At 42.4% G+C, this 10587-nt stretch overlaps 1 protein-coding gene across 1 annotated transcript in view; it reads left to right on the top strand.

The window, feature by feature from the left end:
- The first annotated feature begins 41 nt into the window (after positions 1–41).
- Positions 42–10587, top strand: part of LOC140458281 (uncharacterized) — a 98528-nt gene continuing 87982 nt past the window's right edge. The window contains exons 1-2 of the mRNA XM_072552683.1: positions 42–127; positions 2440–2566. Of these exons, the coding sequence (XP_072408784.1) occupies positions 80–127; positions 2440–2566 (175 nt within the window). The 5' untranslated portion in view covers positions 42–79. The remainder of the gene's footprint in view (positions 128–2439; positions 2567–10587) is intronic.

Here is a 10587-nt window from a genome sequence, read left to right as displayed (position 1 = left end):
ATTTAATGTTTTTAAATTAAATATTTTTTTTATGAAGGTGGATTCTAAGGCTCTCTGTGCCTATATATGTTTTATTTTTATGAGCGGCTACAAATTCAAGCAATCCAAAGCGGTCACAAACTGCATTGTGAGTAGAATCATAGAACTTACCGCATAGTGGGAAAAATTACTGCATAGTGGGTGAAATTATTGCATAGTGGGAAAGTATTTGGCTCCTATGGATTTATTGAACTGCTATCTATGTCCCTTTCATCATTTTCTTGTCATTTCATCACACCTATTTTGTTTTACCTTTTCAAATACTTCGGGAGAAAGTGAGGACTGCAGATGCTGGAGATCAGAGCTGAAGATGTGTTGCTGGAAAAGCGCAGCAGGTCAGGCAGCATCATTCCTGAAGAAGGGCTCATGCCCGAAACGTCAATTCTCCTGCTTCTTGGATGCTGCGCTTTTCCAGCAACACACTTTCAGCTTTTCAAACACTTGACCAATTTCCTTTAAAAATATATTCTCTCCATCTGTATCCATTAGTTGTAATGATCTTATGAGAGCAAACTGTACTAACTTTTCTCCTACTGATGATTTTGGAACTATGGCCGGCATCCTTCCATTTTCTGATAGTCTGAAACTGGGAAAGGTTAGTGGAAAGAATCTCATTCCCTATTAGGATTAGAAAGCCTGTTCCACGTTCAGGCGTCTAATGAGTGGCCAGTGTAATTTCTACTAGATCTTGGTGACCCCAAGTGAAGGAATAGCACCAACCAAAATCTGCCATTCAAATAGAGGCCAGCAGCTCCAGCACTCGGCAGCACTATGGTAGCCACTGGTAAAACATCAGCCTGGCCTCCTGGAATTGATGACTGACCATGTACAGGTGAGTGTTATTGTGGCTGGATCTCACGGGCAGAGAGAGGACCATGGGGTTGGAAGCAAGGGCAGCGCTTTAGCTGTCAGCAATCATCCCCTGTCTCTCTCACCCTAACTATTTTGATTGGTGGAAACAGTCCCTTAAGTGCTCATTAATTGACCACTTTGAACCTCAGTTGGAGGCAGTGCAGGAAATTTAAACAAAGAGCTTCCCACTAAAATTTAGTCCCAATGGAGGTGAGAAGTGGTGAGGTTCGGATCCACCACCATTCCGCCATTTAAGTTGCTTTCCCATCACCTTAAGGACTGGAAGATTGCACTCTGCATTTCTTGTAACTAGCAGAAATAACCTTTAGCAACTTGTCCTGACAAAATCTTTCATAATTTTGAAAGTCCTTGTTAGATCACCCAATGACCTGTCTGTCTCAGTGAAAAAAAAAGCAATATTTCAAGCTCTTCTTTGTAACTGTAAACTCTTATTCCTCAATGTTCAAATGGGTTTTTGTTGTACCTTCTCCATGGTTCTGATATCCTAAGGTGTTGACAGCTACAATGATACTCTTGTCTGTACCCTAATATATACTTGTACAAATATAGTATTTTTCTTGTTTTTACAATCATTTTCTGCATGTATTGAAATCTCGTTAGCTGGTCCAATGATCTTTTCTACCTGTTCTCCAGCTTTTTGTCTCTGTTATTTTATTGTATGATGCAACATTTTGACAGGCTCATCCGTGAAACTCATTTGAAAGGAAACGATGCACTATGTTCTTTATTCAGCTCACCAATAGAGGCCTGATGATTTTTTAGCTACTCTCACACCAAGTAGGCCGGCTTAAAACCTGCAGGAGACAACTCGATGGAAGTAGCAATTCCAAGGATGCTTCACCCAAGCTAGTATTGATGCACTTTACTTTTGCGAACCCAGCAGGAACACTTCTACTCTGGACAGACTCCCAAAGACGTAGCTTTGAAAACAAATGTGTGGCCATTTTGTGAGCATTTCCTAGATTGTCCTTTAGGGTTGCTGGTTAGATCATTAAAGACCTGTTGAAAGAAGATGGACCTTATGTGTCATAACTTCCCACAACCACTGTAGGGCATCAATAGCTTTCCCCATTCCTTAGACAAACCAGCTGCTCTTCCATTTGCAAACTCCACTAGTCAAAGCATTGAATGAACCTTGGCTTTTGCCTCCTGGCTGCTTGTTTCTTGGGCACAAAACTGATTGCAGTGAATTTTCCCCACAATGCATCTTATTTCCTTTAGAATTCGACAGCAACCTTGGAAACAATCTGCTTAGAAACATAGGTGGAATGTATATTTCATTAATCAAGGAGGATGTCCCTCCGCTTCCCACGTCTCTGCTTTTTTGGTGGGAATAAGAACAACAGAAGCTGGAAAGCTTCGGTGAGTCAGGCAGTATCTGTGGAGAGCAGTGGAGTTAACATTGCAAGTCAGTGATTGTTTATCAAATCTGAACGTGGATGTGAGCTGTAGATATAGCTACATGGTATGATGGGTTTGTTGAGCTGATTTTTTTGGAATAAATTATTGTTTGTTTCTTTGAGCCAGAGAGACCTGCATCTTTTAAAGAGTAAGTTAGAGTCACAATTGAAAACCTTCACTGCCAAAGGCCAGGAGTCAGACCAATCTACTCAGAGCAGCGAGTTACAGAAGAAGCTGGAGAAAATCAAAAATGGTAAATGGACTCGTCATTTGCATTACAAAAGCACAAACTGTGTACTGTTTATCTTATGTTTATCATTTTGTGTAAAGTATTTTCTATTGCAGACATTTTAAGTTCTTAAGAGGATGAAACAAGCAAAATTGAAGGATTAAAAGGATTTGTAACTGTCAAAACAGAGAAAATAAGGATTGGTGTTTAGAGAATGTATCTGCTTTATTAAAAAAAATGCAAGAAGTTACAGGCCAGTTTGCTTAATGTCTGTCAGACGGAAAATGTCAGAAACTGAGGACGTTAACAGGATACTTAAGAGAAATGGTTTATACTATAATTTACTATAAACCGACCGACTCCCACAGCTACCTAGACTACACCTCCTCCCACCCTGCCCCTGTAAAAATGCCATCCCATATTCCCAATTCCTTCGTCTCAGCCGCATTTGCTCCCAGGTGGACCAGTTCCAATACCAAACAACCCAGAAGGCCTCCTTCTTCAAAGACCGCAATTTCCCCCCAGATGTGGTCGACGATGCTCTTCACCTCATTTCCTCCACTTCCCGCTCCTCCGCCCTTGAGCCCCGGCCCTCCAATCACCACCAGGACAGAACCCCACTGGTCCTCACCTACCACCCCACCAACTTCCATATACATCGTATCATCCGTCGTCATTTCCGCCACCTCCAAACAGACCCCACCACCAGGGATATATTTCCCTCCCCTCCACTATCAGCATTCTGAAAAGACCATTCCCTCCGTGACTCCCTTGTCAGGTCCACACCCCCCACCAACCCAACCTCCACTCCCGGCACCTTCCCCTGCAACCGCAAGAAATGCAAAACTTGCGCCCACACCTCCCCCCTTACTTCCCTCCTTGGCCCCAAGGGATCCTTCCATAGCCACCACAAATTCACCTGCACCTCCACACACATCATTTACTGCATCCGTTGCACCCGATGTGGCCTCCTCTCTATTGGGGAGACAGGCCGCCTACTTGCGAAACGTTTCAGAGAACACCTCTGGGACACCCAGACCAACCAACCCAACCACCCCATGGCTCAACACTTCAACTCCCCCTCCCACTCCACCAAGGACATGCAGGTCCTTGGACTCCACCATCGCCAGACCATAGCAACATGACGGCTGGAGGAAGAGCGCCTCATCTTCCACCTAGGAACCCTCCAACCACAAGGGATGAACTCCGATTTCTCCAGTTTCCTCATTTTCCTTCCCCCCCCCCCCCCCCCCCACCTTGTCTCAGTCCCAACCCTCAAACTCAGCACCACCTTCCTAACCTGCAATTTTCTTCCTGACCTCTCCGCCCCCACTCCCACTCCGGCCTATCACCCTCACCTTATCACCCTAACCTTAACCTCCTTCCACCTAGCATTTCCAACGCCCCTCCCCCAAGTCCCTCCTCCCTACCTTTTATCTTAGCCTGCTTGGCACACTCTCCTCATTCCTGAAGAAGGACTCATGCCCGAAACGTTGATTCTCCTGCTCCTTTGATGCTGCCTGACCTGCTGTGCTTTTCCAGCAACACATTTTCAGCTCTGATCTCCAGCATCTGCAGTCCCCACTTTCTCCCAGTACTTAAGAGAAATGGTCAGGGTAGCCAACAATGTCAACATTGTTTTGTAAAAGAAAATTCATATACAACCAACTTATTGGAGTGCTTTATAGAAATAATGTAATGTGGATGGAAGGCATCTGTGAATGTATTGTATTAAGATTCCCAGAAGGCCTTTGCTAAAGTGCTGCATTAATGGTTATTGTGGAAAATAAGAGCTCATGGCATAGGATTAACATAACGTATAGGTAGAAGATTGGCGAGCTAGCAGGAAACAGAGAGTAGTCATGAATATGTCATTCTCTGTTGGCAAGATGTAACAGGTAGTGTATTGTAAGAATCAGTTCCTGAGCCAAAGGTGTATCATGTGAAATTTTCTATTTTGACACAATGAGTAAAAAGAAGCAAACTATCTGAATATTGAGAGATTGCGGAGTTCTGAGATTTAGTAGCAGTTGGGTGCCCAAGTGCATGGTTAGTATACAGATTCAACAAGTAATTAGAAAAGTTAACAGAGTAATATATTTTTGGGCAAGAGGAATTTAATACAAAAATAGTGAGGTTATGCTTCAGCTATCCAGGGCATTGACTACTTTCTGGAGTACTGTGCCCAGTATTGATCGCCGTATATAAAGAAGAATTGAAATGTGTTTGAAGCAATTTAGAAATAGTTTACTTGGTTAATACCGGAAATGGACAGGTTGACTTCTGAGAAAGGTTGAACAGGTTCAGCTTGCATCTGCTGGAGTTTAGAAGAGTAAGAGGTGACTTGATTGAAACATGTAAAATCCTGAAGGGGCTTGATTGGGGGATGTATGAAAGCTGTTTCCTCTTGTGGAAATTCAAGAACAAGGAGTCACTGTTTAAAAATAAATAGCCAACCATTTAAGGCAGAGACTAGGAGAATTTTCTTTATCACATACATAAGCCTTAAGTCTTTAGAACTGTCTTTCTCAAACATGTTGCAAGTAGAGATTGGAATCTTACAGAGGTCTAAACAATGTGGGCTAAGAAGAAATGTGGTAGAACTCTGCAAGAAATCCAGGGAGAACATTCTCAATGATGAATTTTTAACTAAGTTCCAGGCATTCAAAAATTCTTGCTAAACAGCAATAAGCTATCTATTAAGGAAGATTATTACTTGTTAACAACCTGATTAACTGCATGTTTTGCCTCATTCATGTGCAGCGTTCCATCCTATCATCCGCTGTGAGCACACTAGACATTGGCATTTCTCAACATGCAAGTCAAAGTAGGTATCTGGCTCACTGCCTGTGCCAAAAGATCCCCATGTTAGACTATAGACGCCAATAGTTCAGGGCACAAAAAAATGGTCACTGGCCACATGCAGCTCACCATCATGGCTCTGGCATCCAATGTGCTTCAGCCTCTGAGGACATAACAGTATACTTTGCACATCAATGCTCTACCTGGGGTCACTACAGCAACTATCATTGTAATACTGCAGCAAAGACCCTTGCACTCTGCAACATGCACCCAGCACGTGAACAGAACAAAACTAAATCTCCAAGCTGTTTGCTTGCTCTCTTAGGGCTGACTTACTTTGAGTCTACCTGGATGCTCCTAACATCTCTGCCTTGCCTTGATTGCCTCTCATTCAGAAATACCAGGCTCACAGTACTTATGTATGCCTTGGCTGTTTAGCATTGACACAAATCCAGAAATTTTGACATGGTTATTAGAGTCCTCAATCAAGTCAAGAGAGATAACCTTTGATCAAGTGGTCCTGGCACAGGAAGCCAAGGACAGCCTTTGATACCAGTCCATGGACTTGGACTGACTATTCAGCCACTCTAGACAATCAGAGTCAGGATACTCTCCACATAATGGGTTAGGAGCTGAATGTCGGTAAGCTCACCACCTGTCTTGAGGTGGTGGACTCATTTCCTCCTGGAATTAGTAAGGGGCTGGTGTTATGGGAGATGAAAGTGTGTGGCACAACTGTTACTGTTGGTGCAGGTGGAGAGATAATCCTGGAGAGTGAATAGGCAGTGTAAAAGCATACACAGTTTATAGTGTTGGAGGTTGGAGCAGGTGAGAGCGAGTGAGGGAAGATATCAATGGTGAGAGGGATAGACAATGAGATGTGGTGAGAGGTGGGGACAGTGGCTGTTATGGAACATGCCAGATCACTCAAAACATTCTTAAGCAGGCTGCCCTAGATCTACCTTTGCAATTTGTTTCAGTAAATGTACAGTGAAAATTACCCAGGGTAAAATAGCTAGGTTGAGTACTAGTTTTAAAACGGACAAATAAAAATTTACAAAATTACACAATGAAACACACAGAACAGAATAAAAAACTCTTACAGAACTCAACCTATCTAGCTAGACTTAATTATGCTGTTCCGAATACACACAACAGTCCCATAAGCAAACTCCCTTTAAAAACCAGTATAAATGGAACACATACCTACAGGTTGACATTGAAGGGTAGAAAAGAAAGAGAGTTTCCACACAGCTCAAGACTGAACTAAAAACAGCTTAGGTCAGCTCAGGTAGCTAGAGAGCTGACCACTTCCCTTTCATTATACAGGTCACTTCTAAAAATATGACCACTTTGGCCTGAAGTCTCACCTGTTGACATATAAACAAAAGGCCTCTCAAAATCCTTTTCATCTCTGTATCAAACCAGATTGATCGGAGTCTGGCCCAGTTTATTGCCCCTCTGAAAAAAAAATTGAGGGCAGAGTCTCCTTGAGAAAAGGAACAGAGTCATAGAGCAATAGAGATAGGAAACAGACCCTTTAGTCCAATGCGTCCATGCTGACCAGATATCCCAAACCAATCTAGTCCCACCTGTCAGCACCTGGCCCATATCCCTCCAAACCCTTACTATACATATACCCATCCAAAATGCCTTTTAAATGTTGCAATTGTACCAGCCTCCACCACTTCCTCTGGCAACTCATTCCATACACGTACCACCCTTTGCATGAAAAAGTTGCCCCTTAGGTCTCTTTTATATCTTTCCCCTCTCACCCTAAACCTATGTCCTCTAGTTCTGGACTCCCCCACCCCATGGAAAAGAATTTGTCTATTTATCCTATCCATGCCCCTCATAATTTTGTAAAATCTCTATAAGGTCACCCCTCAACCTCCAACGCTCCAGGGAAAACAGCCCCAGCCTGTTCAGCCTCTCCCTATAGCTCAAATCCTCCAACCCTAGCAACATCCTTGAAATATTTTCTGAACCCTTTCAAGTTTCACAACATCTTTCCAATAGGAAGGAGACCAGAATTGCACACAATATTCCAACAGTGGCCTGACCAATGTCCTGTACAACTGCAACATGATCTCCCAACTCCTGTACTCAATATTCTGACCAATAAAGGAAAGCATACCAAATGCCTTCTTCACTATCCTATCTACCTGTGACTCCACTTTCAAGGAACTATGAACCTGCACTCCAAGGTCTCTTTGTTCAGCAACACTCCCTAGGACCTTATCATGAAGTATATAAGTCCTGCTAAGATTTGCTTTCCCAAAATGCAGCACCTCGCATTTATCTGACTTCAACTCCATCTGCCACTTCTCAATCCATTGGCCCATCTGATCAAGATCCTGTTGTAATCTGAGGTAACCTTCTTCGCTGTCCAGTACACCTCCAATTGTGGTGTCATCTGTACTTACTAACTATACCTCTTATGCTCGCATCATTTATATAAATGACGAAAAGTAGTGGACCCAGCACCAATCCTTGTGGCACTCCACTGGTCACAGGCCTCCAATCTGAAAAACAACCCTCTGTGTTCTACCTTTGACCCAGTTCTGCATCCAAATGGCTAGATCTCCTTGTATTCCTTGAGAACTAACCTTGCTAACAAGTCTCCCATGGGGAACTTTGTCGAACAAAAGAAAAGAGACTAGATTTGTGACACCCCTCCAAAAGAAAATCATCAATATCTTCATTTTTAATCCTTCAAAACCTGGTTAGTAGTCTGAACACATGTATACACTATACTAACTATAAACTTGCAAACATGCTCAGCCATATGCAAATTCAGGCCACGGCACACCCACCATCGAATGCCCCCGTATCTCATTCAAGTCTTGATAATGCATCGGCAATGACATTCTCGCGACCACATGCACAATTGTCAAATTGAATGGCTGCAACAACAAGCTCCATTTAAACAGTCTGGCATTTTTGTCCTTAAATTTTTCCACAAAGGTCAAACTTTTTGTTTGAGGTAGGGAACCTACACAATCAATCAAGACTCTTGTGAAAGGTTCCTCAAATGCTGGAATAGGTATTAAAGGTACAGGTTTTATTACTCCCTGTGGTTTTCCGATTAGCTGACATGTATGACATGTCTGACAAAAATCTCTGAAATGTGGCTGAAAGATTTTTATATCAAATGGCATGACTTTGAACTGATAGAGTCAATTTGGCATTACAGAAGCCGAAATTGTCTTTTCTCTCTCTGACAGAGGTACTTGCCAGTAGCCTCTGAGCAAATCCAATTTAGAAATGTAAGTTGCTTGTCCCACCTTTTCGACACAGTCCTCCAACCATGGAATTGGATATTCATCAAGCTTTGTAATGGCGTTGACCTTGCGATAGTCCACACATAACCATTGGTTACCATCTGGCTTTGGAACCATGACGATGGGTGAGCTCCAGTCACTGTAACTCACTTTGATTATGCCATCTTCGAGGATGTATCTAAGTCCTTCTGAACTTGTGCCAACTTTAGAGGGTTATGACTATAAGGATGTTGCTTAATTGGAACAGCATCTCCTATATCTACATCATGCACAATTAGGTTCAAACTTCCCAGTTTATTTCCGCATATCTCCCCATAACTCTTTCAGGTTGTTTCAATTTTCTTGTGGAAGGTAACTCAATTTATCCCAATTTTTGACAACTTCCTCATTGTCCAATTTGATTTGAGGAATGTCCAATTCAGAATCCTTTGAACCTGGATCACCCTTCTGTGCTGTAATCATTAACATGTCCTCTTACTTTCCTTCCCTATTAAAATACCTTTTGATCATAGTCACATGACACACTCTGTTAGATTAGATTAGATTAACAGTGTGGAAACAGGCCCTTCGGCCCAACAAGACCACACCGACCCGCCGGAAGCACAACCCACCCAGACCCATTCTCCTACACCTAACACGACGGGCAATTTAGCATGGCCAATTCACATAACCTGCACATTTTTGGACCGTGGGAGGAAACCAGAGCACCCGGAGGAAACTCCACACAGTCAGTCGCCTGAGGCAGGAATTGAACCCAGGTCTCTGGTGCTGTGAGGCAGCAGTGCTAACCACCGTGCCGCCCAGATCTCTTCCTGTCTGGAGGACTTATCAAGTGGTTCACTTCACTCAATTTCTGCTCAATTTGATACGGTCCACTAAACCTTTCTTTTAAAGGCTCACCTGTTACTTGAAGTAACACCAATACCTTATCCCCGATTGCAAAATTGCAAATTTGTGTTTCGCTTCCTGTTTCATTGTATGGTGTGATACTTTTAAATGCTGTCTAGTCAACTCTCCAGCACTATTTAGTCATTCTGTAAAAGTTGACACATAGTCCAAATGGGTGGGCTTTGAATTCTCTCTTATTAATTTCTCCTTAATCAGTTTTAATGGTCCTCTTACTTCATGCCCAAAAATTAATTCAAATGGACTGAATTTTATCGATTCATTCAGTGCATATCTGATCGTAAAAGTACAAACGGAACTCCCTTATCCCAATCATCTGGATAATTCTGACCATCAGTCCTTAGCACGGTCTTCAGTGTTTGAAGCCATCTCTCTAGCACTCCCTGCGATTCCAGATGGTTGGTACACAGCAGATTTGAATCTACTTTACTCCCAAGTTATCCATAACCTCCTTGGATGTGAAGTTTGATCCTTGATCTGACTGAGTCTCTATCGGCAGTCCATATCTAGTAAAAAATTTAAGTAATTCTTCTACAACTCTTTTAGCTGTGATGTTGTGTAATAGGATTGCCTCTAGAAATCTAGTCGACACATCCATTATTGTTAGTAAATACTTATTCCCAATTTTTGTTTGAGGTAGGGAACCTACACAATCAATCAAGATTCTTGTGAAAGGTTCCTCAAATGCTGCAATAAGTATTAAAGGTGCAGGTTTTCTTATTCCCTGTGGTTTTCCGATTAGTTGACATGTATGACATGTCTGGCAAAATTCAACTACATCTTTGTGTTGTCCAGGTCAGTAAAAATGTCTTTGCATTTAAGCCTCTGTTTTCCTCACTCCTAAATGACCTCCAAGTGGTAGCTCATGCGCCACTCGCAGCACTTCCTTTCTACGCCCTTCTAGCTAAAAAACAATTTGATGAATCTCTGCCAAGTTTTCATCTCCTTGAATGGGTAATAGTCTCAATTTCCTCATTAAGAGATCATTTGTTAATTAATAACACACAAGAATGCATACACTTTCTTTCTCAGTAAATGCCTTTTAATATAACT

The sequence above is a fragment of the Chiloscyllium punctatum genome, chromosome 32 (assembly GCF_047496795.1).
Source record: "Chiloscyllium punctatum isolate Juve2018m chromosome 32, sChiPun1.3, whole genome shotgun sequence".
Lineage (NCBI taxonomy): Eukaryota > Metazoa > Chordata > Chondrichthyes > Orectolobiformes > Hemiscylliidae > Chiloscyllium > Chiloscyllium punctatum.
Note: the sequence above shows the minus strand (reverse complement) of the source record. Positions and strands in the feature narration are given on the sequence as shown.